The 21,580-nt window shown below is 43.2% G+C and overlaps 1 protein-coding gene across 1 annotated transcript in view; it reads right to left on the bottom strand.

Annotated features, from left to right (window-relative positions):
• LOC106578947 (protocadherin-15) overlaps positions 1-21,580 on the bottom strand; it is a 143,230-nt gene that overhangs the window by 21,423 nt on the left and 100,227 nt on the right. The window contains exons 17-19 of the mRNA XM_082965525.1: positions 14,182-14,310; positions 4,605-4,913; positions 3,050-3,274 (exon numbers count right to left, since the gene is read on the bottom strand). Coding sequence (XP_082821651.1) covers positions 3,050-3,274; positions 4,605-4,913; positions 14,182-14,310 — 663 coding nt within the window. The remainder of the gene's footprint in view (positions 1-3,049; positions 3,275-4,604; positions 4,914-14,181; positions 14,311-21,580) is intronic.

Below are 21,580 nucleotides of genomic sequence, written 5' to 3'. Positions count from 1 at the left end.
CGTCATTCCGAGGCCAACGGCAGGCTAATCTCCATTCAGCAAGTGTCTGGTGGTTAATCTTCTGAAACATAATAAATCAGACTGACAAAATAGAGCCCTCAGAAACCTAATGACCATCAAGACATAAAATACCACAGCACTGTACTACAGTATCAATCTGTCAGCTTGTCTTTTGTCAGGCCAGGAAAAATGAGAGGTAGCTGGAGGATCATTTATCTCTCTTTAGCTCCGTGGTGATGAGGGTGGCTAGTGGTTTCAGACCAGAGAGAAAGACGAGGGAGTGAGAGAGAGAGAAAGAGTCACACGGCAAATCAACATGGTGTCTGTGGATCCATATAGAAACCGGAACAGTGTTAAATTAACACACTGCTTAGCAGTGGTGTAAAATACTTAAGTAAAAATACTTTAAAGTACTACTTAAGTAGTTTTTTGTGGTACTTTTACTTTTAAGTCACTACATTGCAAAGAAAATATTGTACTTTTTACTCCATACATTAACCCTGACACTCAAAAGTACTTGTTCAATTTTGAATGCTTAGCAGGACTGGAAAATTGTCTAATTCACACACTAATCAAGAGAACATCCCTGGTCATCGCTACTGCCTATGGTCTGGCAGACTCAGTAAACACAACTGCATCTTTTGAAAATAATGTCTGAGTGTTGGAGTGTGCCCCTGGCTATCCATACATTTTTTTAAACAAGAAAATGGTGCTGTCTGCTTTGCTTAATATAAGGAATTTGAAAATGTATACTTTTACTTCTACTTTTGATACTTAAGTATATTTTAGCAATTACATTTACTTTTGATACTTAAGTATATTTAAAACCAAATACTTTTAGACTTTTACTCAAGTACTCTTTTACTGGGTGACTTTCACTTTTACTTCAGTAACGTTCTATTAAGGTATCTATACTTTTATTCAAGAATGACAATTGGGTACTTTTTCCACCACTGCTGTGTAAAGTATAAAGCCCTATTCAAATATTTCCCAGAGTGCCTTGCCTTTCGAGTAAATTGTAGAGTTAGCACCCATGACTTTGTTTGTTAGTGACAGAGACATGGTTGTTGCATTCATCCATTTTTGGTCCTGTGGAGATCCTAAGCGAATATGTTAGCAATATGCAGTTGAAGTCGGAAGTTTACATACACCTTAGCCAAATACATTTAAACCCAGTTTTTCATAATTCCTGACATTTAATCCTAGTAAAAATTCCCTGTTTTAGGTCAGTTAGGATCACCACTTTATTTTAAAAATGTGAAATGTCAGGATAATAGTAGAGAGAATGATTTATTTCAGCTTTTATTTCTTTCATCACATTCCCAGTGGGTCAGAAGTTTACATACACTTAATTAGTATTTGGTAGCATTGCCTTTAAATTGTTTAACTTGGGTCAAACATTTCAGGTAGCTTTCCACAAGATTCCCACAATAAGTTGGGTGAATTTTGGCCCATTCCTCCTGACAGTGGTGGTGTAACTGAGTCAGGTTTGTCGGCCTCCTTGCTCGCACAGACTTTTTCAGTTCTGCCCACAAATTTTCGATAGGATTGAGGTCAGGGCTTTGTGATGGCCACTCCAATACCTTGACTTTGTTGTCCTTAAGCCATTTTGCCACAACTTTGGAAGTATGCCTGGGGTCAATGTCCATTTGGAAGACCCATTTGCGACCAAGCTTTAACTTCCTGACTGATGTCTTGAGATGTTGCTTCAATATATCCACATAATTTTCCTTCATCATGATGCCATCTATTTATTGAAGTGCACCAGTCCCTCCTGCAGCAAAGCACCCCCACAACATGATGCTGCCACCCCCATGCTTCACTGTTGGGATGGTGTTCTTCAGCTTGCAAGCCTCCCCCTTTTTCCTCCAAAATAACGATGGTCATTATGGCCAAACAGTTCTATTTTTGTTTCATCAGACCAGAAGACATTTCTCCAAAAAGTACGATCTTTGTCTCCATGTGCAGTTGCAAACCGTAGTCTGGCTTTTTTATGGCAGTTTTGGAGCAGTGGCTAGTACCTTGCTGAGTGGCCTTTCAGGTTATGTCGATATAGGACTCGTTTTACTGTGGATATAGATACTTTTGTACCTGTTTCATTCAGCATCTTCACAAGGTCCTTTGCTGTTGTTCTGGGATTGATATGCACTTTTCGCACCAAAGTACGTTCATCTCTAGGAGACAGAACGCGTCTCCTTCCTAAGCGGTATGACGGCTGCGTGGTCCCATGGTGTTTATACTTGCGTACTATTGTTTGTACAGATGAACGTGGTACCTTCAGGCGTTTGGAAATTGCTCCCAAGGATGAACCAGACTTGTGGAGGTCTACAAGGTCTTGGCTGATTTCTTTTGATTTTCCCATGATATCAAGCAAAGAGGCACTGAGTTTGAAGGTAGGCCTTGAAATACATCCACAGGTACACCTCCAATTGACTCAAATGATGTCAATTAGCCTATCAGAAGCTTCTAAAGCCATGACATCATTTTCTGGAATTTTCCAAGCTGTTTAAAGGCACAGTCAACTTAGTGTATGTGGAATTGTGATACAGTGAATTATAAGTGAAATAATCTGTCTGTAAACAATTGTTGGAAAAATGACTTGTGTCATGCACAAAGTAGATGTCCTAACCGACTTGCCAAAACTATAGTTTGTTAACAAGGAATTTGTGGAGTGGTTGAAAAATGAGTTTTAAGTGTATGTAAACTTCCGACTTCAACTGTACAGTATATCTTTCTTTTATTACACAATATCATATGCATTTCATAAGGCCTTATTTTGAGGGCCTATTTTTACCCTAATTGAGGGGCCTGAAAGTCATACACGTCCCCTTCATTGTTTGTTTTAATATCTATATTTGTAAAAAACTATAATTATTTTAACACTGGAGAATTTGCTGTGCATGTATCTATGAAAAAAAACAAGTCTTCTGCCACACTTTTGCATTTTCCCCTTTGAATGATGGCTTTGGCTTGTGAGTGATAAACAGCCTAGTGGCTTAACTGATGGGGCTCTGTTATGGAGGAGGCAGAGGGAAGGTCGTTTCCTTACCGTTATCTTTACAGTGACAGTGGCCAGGCCTGGGGGCATGCTCTCTTCATTGTCCAGTGCTTCCACCACGAAGGTGTAGGTATGGTCCGAGGCTGCCAGGGTCTCAAAGTCCAGCGTCTGCAGCACAGAGAGCTCTCCAGTCACTGGATTGACGGCAAAAAGTTGTCTAGCCTCCTGGGTCCGGATACGGAAGGTGATGTTAGAGTCCAGGTCAGCGTCTTTGGCCTGGAGGAGGAGGAGGAGGAAGAGGAGGTGGAGGAGAAGGAGGTATGAAGGAGGAGGCGGAGGTGGAGGAGGAGGAGGAGGAGGAGGAGGAGGAAGGAATACTGTGGGTAATGGTTCAGTGTCCCGTATTAGTCGGTCTCGTCTATAGGACCTGATATCCAGTAACTTTAACAGTAGTTATAAAAAAAAGTATTACTTAAGAAACATGTCCCTATTTTCTAAGAACCTAACAGCCAGAAAATGATACGAATTATACAGCATTTTGCAACCTTTATTTCAACCTGAGTCCCTTATTCAGGCGACAAGCAATTCTAGTTTCTACAGAATGGCAACTCGTCAGACAAATCACAGTGATCTGCAGTAATAACTACTCAAATCCATTGTCAGGAGGGAGGCCACTATTAATGGATTCATCCCTGTCTGTGTGTCTGTAGAGTGCTTTCAGGTGGGGGTGAGTGTGTTAACTTGGAGTGTGTATTGGGGAAGAATATCATTGGGCCTATACACAGGTAAACCCCCTACCGTGCTAGCTCAGTCATCAGTGGCCCCACTAATTTGCCCAAAATATCAGCGTATCAGCAGGTTCGGTGTGGCGTGGGGAGCGACGGAAGGTGATGATAGGTTTGTCACTGCTGAGGGATCAGTGTACTTGGACCAGACAGTCATTGTCACGGCAACTGTCAATCAACCAACCCCACCTGAAATGTCCCATGATTAGCCCAACACAGGGAGATATGACTGGTCTCATAAAAAAGTATTCTCTGGGCTAGCCAACAACAAATAACCACAATTGTAGTTAGTCCAGGTTCAACTTTTGGATCAAAGAAGGTTATTTTAAAACACAATTCATCACAATTCTAAAAGGAAAGGTTCTTGTTAAACACAAATACACACAATTCTAGAGGCAGGTTCTTGAAAAATAATGGTGGAAAAATTGGGTGGTTTGTCTTTTTCGGTTTCTATTCCACTCAGAGAGTCATGTTCTGTTTGTTTGTTTGTATGGTTGGTTGGTTGGTATAGATACTTGGTGTAATTTGATGTAACAAAAGGCAGCAACCGCTGTGCAGGAATCTGCAGCTCCTGTTTGCCCTTTCCTGGCAGCATGTGACTGAATAGCGAGGCCATGTCAGAGGTTTTGATATCCTCTGTCAATACGCTCTAGGCTAACCATGTACCTCCTGGCTTTGTGTGCTTTGATGTACTAGAGGATGCATTTGGACTGTGGAGTGTTTGAAGTAGTATATACCCCTGCTGCTGAGTGTGTATGGAGCATGCTGTGCACTCTTGGACACACACACACACACACACACACACACACACACACACTCACGGTAAACTGCAGGATGACTGTGTTCTTAGGACTATTCTCCGGCAGATTGACCGTATAGGATGGTTGTGAGAACACCGGACTGTTATCATCCACATCCAGCACGGTCACCGACAGAGTCAGTGTGGTTCTCCTGGGGTCCTCCACCGCTCCGTCCTCCGCCTCCACGATGAGGTCATACTGACCCTTAACCTCTCGATCCAAAGGCACTGCGGTGGAGATGGTGCCGTTGGAGTTGATCCTGAAGAGGTCGGCGTGGTTGACCAGTCGGTAGCGCACCTGGCCATTAACCCCCACGTCTGGATCTGTGGCCTGGGTGTATAGATAGAGGGATGGATGGAAAGATGGAGGGATGGAGGGATGGATGGATAAATGGAGGGATGAATAGATAGGAATGGATGGATGGATAATGGATAGATGGATGAATAGATAGATAGAGGGATGGATGGATAGATGGAGGGATGGATGGATAGATGGAGGGATGGATGGATAGATGGAGGGATGGATGGATAGATGGAGGGATGGATGGATAGATGGAGGGATGGATAGATAGATAGAGGGATGGATGGATAGATAGAGGGATGGATGGATAGATAGAGGGATGGATGGATGGATGGATAATGGATAGATGGATGAATGGATAGATAGAGGGATGGATGGAGGGATGGATAGATAGATGGATAAATGGAGGGATGGATGGATAATGGATAGATGGAGGAATGGATAGATAGAGGGATGGATGGATAGATGGAGGGATGGATGGATAGATGGAGGGATGGATGGATAGATGGAGGGATGAATGAATGGATAGATAGAGGGATGGATGGATGGATAAATGGAGGGATGGATGATAGATGGATAAATGGAGGGATGGATGAATAGAGTGATAAATGGAGGGATGGATGGATAGATGGAGGGATGGATGGATAGATGGATAAATGGAGGGATGGATGGATAGATAGAGGGATGGATGGATAGATAGATAGAGGGATGGATGGATAGATGGAGGGATGGATGATAGATGGAGAGATGGATAGATGGATGGATGGATAGATGGAGGGATGGGGGGATGGAGGGATGGATAGATGGAGGGATGGATGGATGGATAGATGGATAAATGGAGGGATGGATAGATGGAAGGATGGATAGATGGAAGGATGGATAGATGGAGGGATGGATGAACGATAGATGGAGGGATGGATAGATATATGGATAAATGGAGGGATGGATAGATGGAGGGATGGATGGATGGATAGATGGAGGGATGGATAGATGGAGGGATGGATAGATAGATGGATAAATGGAGGGATGGATAGATGGAGGGATGGATGGATGGATAGATGGAGGGATGGATAGATGGAGGGATGGATAGATAGATGGATAAATGGAGGGATGGATAGATGGAGGGATGGATAGATGGAGGGATGGATAGATGGAAGGATGGATAGATGGAGGGATGGATGGACAGATAGATGGAGGGATGGATGATGAGGGAGACACAGGGGGAGTTAGACCAACCATATGGTAAGCATCATGCATAAACCAATAGGGAGGAACACATACACACGACGAGACACCTGTTTCAACAGCAGGGAGAGAGCAGTACACAGGCCCCAAGCTGACAGCCTTAAACAGGTACAGTGTTACAGTTTAACCCTCTCTCCAAACTGTGTCCTCTGTAATGCAAATGAAGAACATTGTGCAAGTTAAGCAGTGCTGTCTGTATACTGTAAGGCTTGTATTGTATTCCGCATTAATTCCTCCATTTCTCTTCAGGATTTGATCGAGGTTGAGGACAGTGGAGGAGGTTTTCCAACCCACTCTAATGAGGTAACGGAATATATAGCTCATGCAAAGAAGAAATTACATATCTCAGAAGCCTTTTAAACCTCCAATGTACAGGAACGTTCTAGGTCTTTGTAAGAATGAGACGCCGTGATCCCATTGAACAAAGGAGGATCAAGACATAACATCTCACCTCGAGATTGGGAGCTAGAAGTCATTGATAGACAAAAAGATACACGAACTTGAAAATGAAACGTATTCTACTAAAAGATAAGTGATAATTTACTTTGGAAAAGGTTTCTTTTCAGAGAACATTTCTTTTCGACCAGAGATAATGAGACAGGATTGGATTTAAATTTGCATACGCAATTTTCAATTGCAATCACTCAAAGCATATTGCAATGGGGTGCAAAAAGTAGAAAAAAACGACCCAAATGATGTTCCTGCTCTTAATGTCTGGTGTACAACATCCTACCATGAGAAATAACAAAGAACATGTTGGCTCGACTGTAGTCTGAAAGCACAACAGCCAGGCCAAAAGCATGACGATAGCTACAGTATCCAGTCAGTGATGGAATTAATTCAATACCTTTTTATTACCTTCTAAAGGAACCAGGGCCTGGTAATGAAAGCATACATTTTCTCAGAGAATCAATTAAAAGTTCATTAAAACCTGTATGGAAGAGAAGCAGAGATATGACTTACACTGTGCATCACCCCAGACCCAACCGGTAAACACCACAATTTGGGAAGAGTGTCATTATCTAGTGAGGAAGAGACTGCACGCCGAGCCAGAGAGAGAACAGTGATTTCTGCTTCACTTGTCTTGCTGCCTGCTCTCTCTCATAAAGTGAATGCAGTAATGGGTCTTGCTGGCTTGATAAACAGAGCAAAATGCCGCTCAGTAGCAGACAGAATGTGCCAAGTAAAACATTGGAGATGGGCTGATAGTGCTATCAATGAGATAATAGAAGCAAACTAGACAAGTCTTAGACATCAATTCCAATCAGGCAACGATTTTCATCCCGTCACTGACACATATTCAAACTAATTTGTCTTGCAGACAGTACCTTGGATCACTTCGATCAACATTATACCACAAACCCCCGAGGTGCCTTATTGCTATTATGAACTGGTTACCATCGTAACTAGAGCAGTAAAAAATAATTGTTTTGTCACACTGTCACGTCCTGACCAGTAAGGGGTCATTTTGTTATTGTAGTATGGTCAGGACGTGGCAGGGGTGTGTTTGATTTATGTGTCTTGGGTTTTTGGGTAATGTTCTATGTTGTCTATTTCTATGTTTGAATGTCTATTTAGTCTATTTCTATGTTCAGGTTTTGGTTTGGCCTTCAATTGGAAGCAGCTGATCTTCGTTGCTTCTAATTGGAGGCCATATTTAAGTAGGGGGTTTTTGTCACTGTGTTTGTGGGTAGTTGTTCCATGTATAGCCTTTCAGGACTGTTTTTTTTGTCGTTGTTTGTTAGTTTTGTTAAGTGTTCCCGTTTATCCAAATAAAAAAGGAAGATGAGCACGATACCCGCTGCGCCTTGGTCCACTTTTTACGACGCACCTGACAGGACTACCCCCCTTACGAAGACCAAGCAGCGGGGATTGGAGCACCAGGGAGAAGGATGGACTTGGAGTGATGAACGATGATTCTGGGAGGACAAACTAAGGGAGCTAGAGGAGACCAGGAGGCATCCCCCCCCCCCAAAAAAATGTTGGGGGGGGCACACGGGGAGTTGGGCAGAGTCAGGATGCAGACCTGAGCCAACTCCCCGTGCTTATTACAGGGCGCGACGGATCAAGAAAGCACCGAGCTATGCGGAAATGCGCACTATATTGCCCAGAAGCATTCAAAGGCCAGTGCGATTGGTTAAAGCTCCTCAGTATGGCCAGGCGATGTTGAGCACTCAGCCAGGAAGGGTTGTGCAGGCTGTATGCTCCAGACCTCCAGTGCGTCTCCAGGGTCCAGTTTACCCTGTTCCTGCTCTTCGCACTAGCCTTGAGGTGCGTGTCACCAGTCTGGCGCCTCCAAAGCCAGCCCCACGCACCAGGCCTTTAGTGCGCCTGCCCAGTCCAGTACGTCCTGTTCCTGGTTCTCGCACTAGCCCTGTGGTGTGTCACTAGCCCGGAGCTGCCAGAGTCGCCCGCCAGCCCAGAGCTGCCAGAGTCGCCCGCCAGCCCAGAGCTGCCAGAGTCGCCCGCCAGCCCAGAGCCTTCAGCGGGGGTGGACAAGTTAGGTTGGGGACTAGGGCCGGAACCAGAGCCACCTCTGTAGGGGGGAGTTTGGGGAAGGGGGGGTGTTTGCACAGGAACTGTCGGTGACGGTGGCCACCCTCCCTTCCCTCCCTTTAGTTTTTTTTCGTTTGTTGTTGTTGTGGGTTATTGTTGGGGTCTTTTGGTTAAGGTGCATTCAGGGTCTGCACCTTTGGGGGGGGGGGGGGTGTACTGTCACGTCCTGACCAGTAAGGGGCCATTTTGTTATTGTAGTATGGTCAGGATGTGGCAGGGGTGTGTTTGATTTGTGTCTTGGGTTTTGTGTAATTTTCTATGTTTTGAATGTCTATTTAGTCTATTTCTATGTTTTGGTTTGGCCTTCAATTGGAAGCAGCTGTTCTTCGTTGCTTCTAATTGGAAGCCATATTTAAGTAGGGTTTTTTTGTCACTGTTTGTGGGTAGTTGTTCCATGTATAGCGGTGTAGCCTTACAGGACTGTTTCTCGTCGTTGTTTGTTATTTTTAAGTTCACGTTTATCCAAATAAAAAAGGAAGATGAGCACGATACCCGCTGCGCCTTGGTCTACTTTTTACGACGCACCTGACACACACCAGTGGTATACGGTCTGTTATACCACGACTGTCTGCCAATCAGCATTCAGGGCTCGAACCACCCAGTTTATAAATAATACCACAACACACCAGGTTGCCCACCGTCGGTACTACAGTATTTTCTGAATGCTTAAACACTAACAGTGATTCTTGAGGCCCTATCTCTGAAAACATTAACACTTATAGCCAATGCATTTACCAAGTGTGCCAAACTGAATGCACATTCTCTGCTTTACACTCAGTGTGTAATTTTACAACACACTTTTAGCAAAACTGTAAACATAACTCAGTGCTTTACACTCAGTTTGCAATGTAATAACACACTTCAGGCAAAACTGGAAACATTGGTCTCTACAATGCTACACTATTTCGCAAATTTCCTTTCCACATTGACAAATGTGAAAACACTTATATAATGAGTACACTTACAAATCAGAGCTTGAGCACTATAAATAGGCCACATGTAAACATTTGGTTGGGACAACAATGGAGGCCAATATTGGACAGAGTAAGAGGGGTGAGAACTATAGGAAGAGGACGAGGAGGAGGCGAAGGAGGAAGAGGACGATTTGGTGAAGAAGTAAGAGGAGGAGGACGAGGAAAAGGTGAAATAAGATGAGGGAGAAGGAGAGGACGGGGAAGAGGAAGGGGAGTCAGTAACACAATAACTGATGAAATCAGAGCGACTGTGGTTGACCATGTTGTCAACCATAGGATGATCACGAGGGAGGCTGGGCAACAGGTTCAACCAAATCTGAGCCGCTAAACTGTTGCAGGTATCATCTGGATATTTCGAAATGAGAAGCAGTAAGTAACTAAGTGCTGTAGTCTTACTGGTACAGTAATATGTACTGTACTTTCATAATGAGAAGGATCTATCACTAAAACCATTCAAATGCTTTTACAGAACTGCAAGAAAACCAGTACATGGTGGAAGAAGTTGACTGTTCACCCCAGAGCAGGACAACTACATTGTAAATATGGTCATTGCAAATAACTTCCTCAGACTCACTGAACTGCAGGACCACATAATGCCAGATAACACCATATTCCAAAACGTCAACAGAGTGAGTCTCTCTGCACTGTCTCGTCTACTGAAATGCAATAGAATTAGGATGAAGCAGCTGTACAGAGTCCCTTTCGAAAGAAACTCAGACCGTGTAAAACAACTGAGATATTAATATGTACAGGTAAGCTATACTATCCTATCATTGGTACTGGATCTGGAAGTGTATGGTGCTACATCATATTGACTGATCCCTGTCTTTTCCTACTGTGCTACATTGTCTTGTCTCTTTCAGAGAGTCATGGAGCTAGAAGCAGATGCAGTGCATTATGAGCTAATATATGTGGACGAGGCAGGTTTCAACCTTGCAAAAACAAGGGGCCCGACAGAAATATCATCAGACACCGTGCCTTCATCAACGTCCCGGGACAACGTGGTGGCAACATAACAAAGTGTGTGGCTATTAGTCAAAACGACGTCCTTCACCATCATGCAATCCTAGGCCCATACAACACTGCACACATTATCACATTTCAGGACACCCTCAACAACAGACTAATCCCTAATGACCAGGGGCCAGAGCAGCCCAGGTATGTCATCACCTGGGACAATGTTAGTTTCCACCAGGCTGCTGTGGTCCGCAATTGGTTCACAGGTCACCCACTTTTCATCGCACTCAATCTCGCCCTTTCTCTCCATTCTTGAATCCTATTGAAGAATTATTCTCTGCATGTGGTTGGAAGGTGTGTGATCGCCAGCCCCACCAACACATACCCCTTCTACAGGCAATAGAGGAGGCTTGTGGAGATATTGATCAGGGGTCATGCCAGGCCTGGATACAGCACTCCAGGCGATACTTCCACGCTGCCTAGCTCAAGACAACATGTGATGTGGATGAAGTCTTATGGCCAGACCCACAAAGAAGGTGAGATGGAGCCACATTTGTTTCTGTTCTATTTTTTCTAGTACAAATGTTTTTGTTTTCTTCTACTGCACTTTTGTTGTTTGAGGAGTGTTAGAACATTTTCCCCTTATTTGTATTGATAGTGTGTTATGTTTGGAATACACGTCCATACTTTACACATTTGGATAGCTGTGTGTATGTGTGTTTAATACATGTATGACAAAACTTTATTGCAAACTGCTATGCCCTGCACACAGAAAAAGCAAAAGCCAAAAGTGTTTATAATTTATACCATCAGCACGTAGTTGGTGATTCGTGTGCTCATTCAAATTATGGTTTGTGTGTATTGTTGATGCAAAACCACTTTTCTTTTAAAGAGTTTGAAGAATTTTTACAAGAATTGTTTGCTTTTGCAAGAGATGTATAATGTTTTGCTGGTTTGGTGTAAGGTTTTGTGGTTGGTGTGTACAGCTTTGCAAAAATAGCCTATAGTTTCAAAGATAGTGCCTAAGCAATCAGAAAAAACTGTAATATCCATGCGCTGGCAGATTGAGGAAGGGCAGATGGTTGAGTGGTTAGTGTTCCATAAAGGCTTGCTCATTTCGATGTGCATACTGTAGCCTCTGTAGCTACACAAATCCCACTTGTCTTATCATATGCTGAGCCAGTATGAGCGACTTGCTGATCAATTGCACATTCCGAGATATTATTGCAGTAATTGATCATATCTGAGAGCTTATTTGATCAAATATTTCAGTTTGGCGGGAGAGTTAGTGTTGATGGTCATGTTTGGCTGAGATATATTCTGATAGCACACTTCAGGGCCTCTGGCCAGCTTTAATGTGGCTTGTGGTCCATGGTTTTGCTCCAGGTTAGCTGTGGGGGGGGGGGGACAAACATGGAATGTTAGGGTTGGGAGCGTGTCCCAAACTCCCCACTGGAGGGCATGTTATGTGGTTGGAATGATTGTCAGTTTGGAGGAAACTAAGGATCAGGTTTGGGAGTCTAGCCACGCACGCACACGGGCACGCACGCTCGCACACACACACACACAGTGGTGTAGTGGAGTGTATACACAGGTATTCGCCCTTTGCCACTTATAATTTAGTGGGCATTGCCTATACTCACTTCTTAATCCCCATTGATGCGTATATCAAAGTAGTGTAGTGGAGGTATACGCCATATCAATTAATAGGACTGATGGAACAGATCGGAATGTTTAGCTTAACATTTTGATAAATGATTATTTCTTCACATTTTAGGCGCAGTAACGTACACACGGTAAAACGCCGTTCTAAAATGCGCACCGCATATCTGAGCGGACAGAGATGGACATATCTGCTAGAAATGTTAAAAGAGTGGTATCTAAAAATGCAACAACTATCATGTGTTGCTAATATGACTAGGATAATGCCATTGGCTGCTAGACATTGAGAAAAAAGAATAGAACAAATAGAACAGGAGAACGCATAATGAGGAAGTCTTTATACAAATAATTGCCTCCATCTTTCTATGGTGGGGTTTGGGCTATAGGCTACTTTGAAGCAAGGTAAGACATGTCTCATAATATGAAGTAAAACATCCAGATTTCAAACAATTATGGAACAGGAAAAATATAGATACTAATGATAGGCCTAACTATCTTCTGGTAGATGGAAAGGCTTTTCCAAAAACCTTCTCTATTAAATATTAGCTAAAAAGTAGCCTATGCCTACCTGGCATTATTTGCATAAATCCAGTGGCCATTTATTTTGCAAACCTCATCTCATGTGCTACAGAAACAATGCTAATCAAACCACAGTGCTAGGTGCCTGCACACTTCAATTAAACTGTAACTACACAAAAAAACGAAATGTATTGGATTTTTGCCAGACTTCAAAAGTTGTCTGCTGATGTGCTTTAAGCATTGTTATGGACTTTGAGAGCAAAAACCTGAAAAAATGGAAACCTTTGAATTTCTGACTCAGTTGACAGCCTCATTTATCTGTTTCAATAGTAGGCCTACTATTAGCCTACTGCACAGTACAGCTTGGGTTGGCCTGACTGTGAAAGACCAATATGGGATTCATCATTTTAGGTCATTCCGTGTGGATATCACTGTATCTCATATCATTTTTTACACAGGGTGCCTTTCCTTCACCGGATGGGCGGTTCGGAATTTTTTGGGCATACCCACTTCTCCAGGCACCAACACACACGCACGCACGCACGCACGCACAGGTAAACATTCATCTAATGATTCACAACACAGCATTCTGCTGTACTGTACAGAAAAAGCACAGAGTCCCACCAAAGATGTCTGCCTACATTATCCTCTGCTTATTCCACAAACAATCCTCCCGCCCTATTATTCACACCACTAATTACAGCTCCTTGCAGCTTAACAGAGCCCAACAAAGCTACTCATTATGGGATGTCCCTGAACGTGACAAATGATTAAAATTTCATTTATTTAATTGGAAAATTATCAACAGCGGACCGGGCAGGGAGCCCTCCCTTTAACTGTAAGAGGTAAATATTGTGTTTTTTATAGTTTCTGGATGCTGTTGCCATAGTGATAACCAAAAGATACGGGCCCTCCCTGCTCTGGGGCTCTTGGCAGCTGGGCACACATGCTGGGAGACCGGGGGGGATCGGCAGGCCAAGCGGAGAGTTGGGCCTTGGCACCCTCACATCCCCGAGGGCCACTAACTACAATTAGCCAAATGGGACAGGGAGAGTTAGCGGGAGACAGACACCAGAGTCAAAGAGGGACAGTAGGGTGTACTGCTGCAAGCCAGCTACATGTAAGTTAAACAGCATTGGGACAGACTTTCAATGTCAAAGGCCCCTTGGACATTATGCCAATGCAAGCTGCAATATACATGTTCATAGATTCAGTACCACAGAAATATTACTCTACACAGCTAACCAGCCACAGTACACTGACTTACTCATCAGACAGGTCTACTGTATCTTAACATGAGTCCATTCTACAAGGGTCTATGGATGAGTCAGTCATGTGGATTATACAGTGAGTACACAGTATGGCAGACATAAGGTCAGACTTACCTTTACATGGCCCACAAAACAGTTGGCCTCCTCCTCTGTAACCGTTAAGTTTTGGGGCAGGAGAGGATCGAAGACAGGGTCATTATCGTTGACATCAGTGACCACAATATTCACAGTGGCAGTGGAGGTCTGGAAGCACAGAATAAAAAAACGACAACTTTTGATCTCCGTTTTGAGCAAAGCTCTTCCTCTATCTAAAATAGTAAGTTAAAAGCACAGTAGACTTCTCTGTATGTTATGCTTAACCCAATCAGAATGTGAGTGAATAAATCCATGTTTTGTTTCTGGTTAACTGCTACATCTTATGCTACAGCCCTTGGAATAATGATGACATACTGTGTTTGCATTCATCATCATGTAATGAATGACTCATCCCCTTAGCCTTAGGTGAATTAGCGTCTTAGTGTTCGATATGAAAGCAGGAACACATTTAGTTTGAGGTTTTCTTAGACTGTGCATCTTGTCAAAATGTTTGCTTGATTAACAAAACTACTGAGCCATACTGACATGACATCTCTTCAGAAACCAGTATACATCACGCAACTTGCAGCCTCTTACAGAAAATAAGGCTTTTATAAAACTGTATCTTCAAATAAATGCCTTTTCACTTCTAGCTACACTCTTACCAGAATGAAGAGCAGAATCCAGGAAGTACGAGCAGGTCAACAAGTACCAGTTAATTCCATCATACTGTACTTAAGCCTGCTGGCTATAGAGGTTGGTATTTAAAAGCCAATATCACAGTGTGGAGAGTCCATCTGCAAATGACCCATCACCGTGACCATTTCTCTTGAACTTAATGTGCCCCTGGACCATTGGCAAACCGTGGGAGGAAGAAAGGCGGTCAATGCCGGTTATCTAACATCTCAGCACTTAAAGGTTTAGTTTTGTTGACGTTGAGTGAGAGGTTATTTTTCTGGCACCACACTCCCAGAGCCCTCACCCTCTTCCCTGTAGGCTGTCTCATCGTTGTCGGTAATCAAGCCTACTACTGTTGTGTCATCTGTACACTTGATGATTGAGTTGGAGGCGTGCTTGTCCACGTAGTCATGGGTGAACGGAGTACAGAAGAGGGCTGAGCACGCACCCTTGTGGGGCCCCAGTGTTGAGGATCAGCGAAGAGGAGGTGTTGTTTCATACATTCACCACCTGGGGGCGACCCGTCAGGAAGTCCAGGACCCAGTTCCACAGGGCGGGGTTCAGACACAGGGCCTCGAGCTTGATGATGAGCTTGGATGGTACTATGGTGTTGAATGCTGAGCTACAGTCAATGAACAGCATTCTTAGGTAGGTATGCCTCTTGTCCAGATGGGACAGGGCCGTGTGCAGTATGGTGGCGATTGCATCGTCTGTATCTATTGAGGCGGTAAGCAAATTGAAGTGGGTCAAGGGTGGCAGGTAAGGTGGAGGTGATATGATGCTTGACTAATCTCTCAAAGCACTTCATGATGACAGAGGTGAGTGCTACGGGGCGATAGTCATTTGGTTCAATTACCTTTGCTTTCTTAGGTACAGGGACAATGGTGCCCATCTTGAAGCATGTGGGGACAACAGACTGGGATAGGGAGAGATTGAATATGGACTGGTCTGCGCATGCTCGGACGACGCGGCTGCCTTGGGAGGGTTAGCACATGCTCTGACAACCATCTGGGCCGGCTGCCTTGCGAGGGTTAACACACTTAAATGTCTTACTAACATCGGCAATGGAGAAGGAGAGCTCACAGTCCTTGACTGCATCGGTGGCACTGTATTATCCTCAAAGCGAGCGAAGAAGGTGTTCAGCCTGTCTGGAAGCAAGACGTAGGTGTCCGTGATGTGGCTGGTTTTCCTTTTATAATCCGTGATTATCTGTAGACCCTGCCACATACATCTGGTGTCTGAGCCGTTGAACTGGGCTTTGTCCCTATACCGAATTTCAGCATGCTTGATTGCTTTGCGGAGGGAATAACTACACTGTTTGTATACTTCCATATTCCCAGTCTTCTTGCCCTGGTTAAAAGCGGTGGTTCGCGCTTTCAGTTTTGCGGGAATGCTCTCATCTATCCACGATTTCTGGGTGGGGTAGATTTTAGTAGTCACAGTGGTTACAACATCTCCTATGCACATCCTGATAAACTCATTCACTGTATCGGTATTGGTGTCGATATTATTTTCTGAAGCTACTCTGAACATATCCCAGTCCAAATGATCAAAACAATCTTGAAGCGTGGATTCCGATAGGTCAAACCAGCATTGAATAGTCCTTACCACGGGTGCTTCCTGTTTGAGTTTCTGCCTATAAGAGGAGCAAGATGGAATGTGGTCCAATTTGCTGAATGGAGGGCACGGGAGGGACTTATATGCATTCTGGAAGGTAGTATGACAATGGTCGAGAGTTTTAGCAGCTCAAGTACAACAATCAATATATTGATAGAATTTCGGGAGCCTTTTCCTCAAATTTGCTTTGTTAAAATCACCAGCTACAATGAATGCAGCCTCAGGATATGTGGTTCCCAGTTTGCGTAAAGTTCAGTGAAGTTCTTTGAGGGCCGTCGTGGTATTTGCTTGCGGGGGATATAGACCGCTGTGGCTATTATTGACGAAAATTCTCTCAGGAGATAGTACAGTCGGCATTTGATTGTGAGATATTCTAGGTCGGGTGAACAGAAGGACTTGAGTTTCTGTATGTTATCACAGTTACACCATAAGTTGTTAATCATAAAACATATACGTCCACCCTTCTGCTTCGTGGAGAGATTTTTGTTCCTGTCGGTGCGATGTACTGAGAACCCTACTGGCTTTACAGAGTCAGACAGTATATCTCGAGAGAGCCATGTTTCCGTGAAGCAGAGTATGTTACAATCCCTGGTGTCTCTCTGAAAAGAAACTCTCGACTTGAGCTCATCAATTTTATTATCCAGAGATTGGACATTAGCGAGTAAAATACTCGGGAGCGGTGGGTGTTGTGCACACTTCCACCCCCGAGCCTTATATGGACTTGCTGCCCCAACGAGGCGAGGCTGTGGTTCATTAAGCCAGGGAGGGCTTGGAGATAAAGGAGGAAGCAGCCTGCACAAAGGGGCAGAAAATGGAGAGAGAAACGTGCGTTATGAAAAGTGGGAGAAGAGAGAACAATATCTGTGAGATTACCCGTTGTGACCTGGACTGTCGGATTACCCCCCTTGTGTACCGAACCGGATTGGCTGAGGACCCGAGTTTTAGGTTTACCTCTGGAGAACGGAACGGACAATGAGAACGGCTTGTGGACTGTGAAGTAATTGGTGAATTCCCCCTTCTTTCCCCATGTATAAAAATCCCTAATAAACTCCCCATTTGCATTCTAGTTGTGCTACTGGTGAATGTTTTGTTATTGAACTTGGTAATGTGGAAACCCCACACCCTTGAGCCTGCTACAATATGAAAAGAAAAGCAACCAATTACAGCACAGACTAAATTAGAAAGTTGTGGGAACATACGTTTTTGGTTTCCCATTGGTTTTGGGAACGAAGCCATACGCTTTCTGATCGGTAAAACTGAACGTTTTTTTTTTTAAATGTTCAAAGAACGGAAGTTAAAATGTTGCCTGTTCTGTGAATGTTCATTTTTAGGTTGCAGGGAGGTTCTGAGAACATTTTACTTTGGTTTCCTGAAAGTTTTCCAATAAGGTTTCATTCTGAGAACAGAAATTATAGGTTATTTGAAGGTAATGAAATAATGTTCTGAAAACATGTTCCAATGGCTTAGGTTAACAGTTTCTAACTCCAAACACAGACAAGCATATTCAATTATGTGCCTAAGCATTAATCATGCAAACATGTATTTTTAAATTGTGGCACAGCATTAGATTCAAACCTAAGGTTTTCTATCCATGGAATAGTCCACTGCACCACCAGGACGGAGTTAGCATGCCACGTTTATTTTTTTTGTTTTACTCCTACAAAGCTGTTAATTTTAGTCTATTCAAACAGACCCCATTTCCAAGGAAACAAGCACTCATTATGATCAGGTGTGGCCAATTAGTGGGTGTGGCCAACACCTGAACACACGTACAGTGAGGGAAAAAAGTATTTGATCCCCTGCTGATTTTGTATGTTTGCCCACTGACAAATAAATGATCAGTCTATAATTTTAATGGTAGATTTATTTGAACAGTGAGAGACAGAATAACAACAAAAAAATACAGAAAAACACATGTCAAAAATGTTATAAATTGATTTGCATTTTAATGTGAAGTAAGCTCAAACAGACTTGATCTAGAAGTACTCAAACAGACTTGATCTAGAAGCACTCAAACAGACTTGATCTAGAAGCGCTCAAACAGACTTGATCTATCTTATTTAGCTACTGTTGTAGCCTATATCTCTTTTTAACGTAAATGACTTCTTGTTGTTTATTTTGCTTAACAAGCACTGAGATTCTGTCTAATGAAAAGAGCTAGAAAAGTTTAATAAATTCATTTTATTAATATGGAGGATTGAGAGTTTTGTTGATGCTGAGAACAGAATGTATATTTAAATAATATTCTTAGAACGTTCTCTGTTGTTTATCGAACATTTTCTTAACGTTTCTAAACGATGTGGGAACATGACTTTAAAAAGAACCTGTAGGAAACATTATGCTGAAGTACTGAAATTCCCACAGAATGTTGTTTCTTAACATTCTCTGAACTATTTGAGAACATTCCCTATGTCAAACCAGTTGGAGAAAGTTCCTAGAACATTACCAAAATTGAAATTAAATCAAACCATGTTTGAACTTTTAGGAAACGTTCTGTTAAAATAATGAAATACCAAGAAAACAACATTTGTTTGTCAAGTTCCTTAAATGTGCTGAGAATGTTCCAAAACCAAGCAAATATCCTGCACCATTCCCAGAAAGCTGTAGAAAGGTTGTATGCAAAATAACCAAAATAACCACGCTCTCACCAAACTCTAAGAAACATATGGTTCTCAGAACATTATGTGCTAGCTGGGATAGTACTGTACTGTAAAGACACACATTCTGAGGTTATGAATGAAGCTACAGATATAGGATCTTAATTGATCACGCTTTTGTTGCTGAAAAACGCAGATGAGCTTTGTGATTTACATGATGGCACTGAAAACCCCCCACTAACACACGGTTATAGTAACAGTATTGTACTTTTCATGTAGCCTATATTCTTCCAGCTAATAGCCTAACAACCAATCAAGCAACATTATGGACTAAACGTTAATAGTCAACTTAAAATCCTAAATATGTATAGCTAGTCAACAGAGCACTAGCCTATGGGGAGAAGTAAACTGTCATTAGCCAGCACACAGGCCTTCCCTTCTTCAGAGAGAGAACGGAGAAGAAAACAAAGGAGGCCTCGTGTCCAGGTGTGCCCTCGGAGAAGGAAGCCACTTCCCTTTTCATTATCCCTTCTCAACGTCTCTCTTCCTCATTCTCTTCTCTGCGTTTAGCATTGAGCGAAGATCAAAGACACTCCTTCCCACTATTGCACACCCAGAGAAATGCAAATGTATGGAAGAATCCAAACCAAAATATAAATGAGGATGTGTCGGTTTTGTAATGGTATTGCATGAAAGATAGAGCGTTTGAAAGGAGCTGGGATTCTTCACGACGCAAAACTCTATGATGAAAAACATCTATATGGTCCGTGAAACATTTACTTGGAGCAAGGAGGGTAGTAATGAGGGAAATGAACAAATACTGAACAAATAAATACTACATTCAGCACTATTGCTTTGACATGAACACAAAGTTGCTCTGCACGTTGAACTTCATGTTGCTCTGCACGTCTGCACGTTGTTCTGCACATTGAACTTCATGTTACTCTGCACGTTACTCTGCACGTTGAACTGCACGTTGAACTGCACGTTGAACTACACATTGAACTTCACGTTGCTCTGCACGTCGCTCTGCACGTCGCTCTCTATGTGTACCATCAAAAAGGGAAACAGTAATGCTACAGTAAGTAGCCATGTTCCCAACTGCCCTCATGCTCTAGTGCATACGCACAAGTAACAAAATGAACGAACCCATTCATCACAGAAACACACAGGTTTTAAAACCGCAGTCTCTTTAATACCAATAGTACAAGCAGTATTTATTAGCTATAACAGTGTTATGTAACACCTCTGGTTTGACTGTATAATAGGTACTGTCTCCCTCCCTTTCATGTGGGGCATGGCCCTGGGCCTCATCAAATAATATTGGCTGGCCCCGGGCCCTCCAGGCCCCTGTGGGACACCTGCAGGGGCCTGGAGGAACACATACCCCATCCAGGAGGTGACATCACCAGGGAGGGAGGTCATGCAGTTCTGGAGCGTCAGGTACAGTGGTGTGTGTGTGTGTGTGTGTGTGGGGGGGGGGGTTTCCATTTGCGCCAGCTGTCGACTATGCAGCCGATTACAGACTCATTTTCAGCCGGGTACTTTTTCCACTTACAGTAAATTAACTAAACTACTTTTCAATTCGCTAGTGAGAAAAAAGTCTGCCGAGCCCTCTCCCACTAGAATGAACAATATCCATCTTCTAGCGGATAAGAGCGTTGGGACAGTAACTGAATGAACACTGGATCGAATCCCCGAGCCGACTAGGTGAAAAATCTGTCGATGTGCCCTTGAGCAAGGCACTCAACCCTAATTTCTCCTTTAAGTTGCTCTGGTTAAGAGCGTCAGCTAAATCAGTGTTTCCCAACCAGGGGTACTTGGCCTATGCACAGAGGGTACTTTAGAACTCATGAGAACATAGGCATACTGGTAAAATGCACATGAGGGGGTACTTGGTGGTACATTAACCAAAAAAGTTTGGGAACCACTGTGCTAAATGACTAAAATGTAAAATGCAAATGTAATTGATAGGACAGGCACCTGTCAGTCACAAAGTGAGCGATGACAACGAAACACTACTGGTTTGACAGTCTGCTGTCTGTCTTGCCTCTCGGGACCTGGGGGTGTGCGTTGCGGTTGCAGAAAAATGTCTTTACACAGAGAGAGCATGATTTTGCGTGTCCCATATAGCCTAGTGTGAGTGAATTTGCGCCTCCCATATAATGTGGTGAAGATTAATCAAAATCCACTTAGCCTATTTTTTTCTGGCAAATTTATTTATTTTCTTTCATGTGCAGGATCCGACATTAACGTTGGCCCACTGGCCCAGTGCCAGTAAAAACAGTAGATCTCGTCAGTCACTAACTTTTCAGTGCATTTTTGCGTTCCAGTTTAACATTTAACTGCTCTGCCGCAGTCTATCATTGAAGATTACAAACTTAAATGTCATGATATTTGTATTTGAGCAATACGATTGGCCGTTCAATCAAGCACCACCACGCTCCTGCGAGTCACAACTTCTCGAGCAGTCAAGCAGTACATGAGACGATGGCTGACGATGGCAAACACGATATTATTACCCCCTCAGCCCTTGCGCTAGCCAC

This window comes from Salmo salar, chromosome 19 (genome assembly GCF_965601325.2).
Source record: "Salmo salar chromosome 19, fSalSal1, whole genome shotgun sequence".
NCBI lineage: Eukaryota > Metazoa > Chordata > Actinopteri > Salmoniformes > Salmonidae > Salmo > Salmo salar.
Note: the sequence above shows the minus strand (reverse complement) of the source record. Positions and strands in the feature narration are given on the sequence as shown.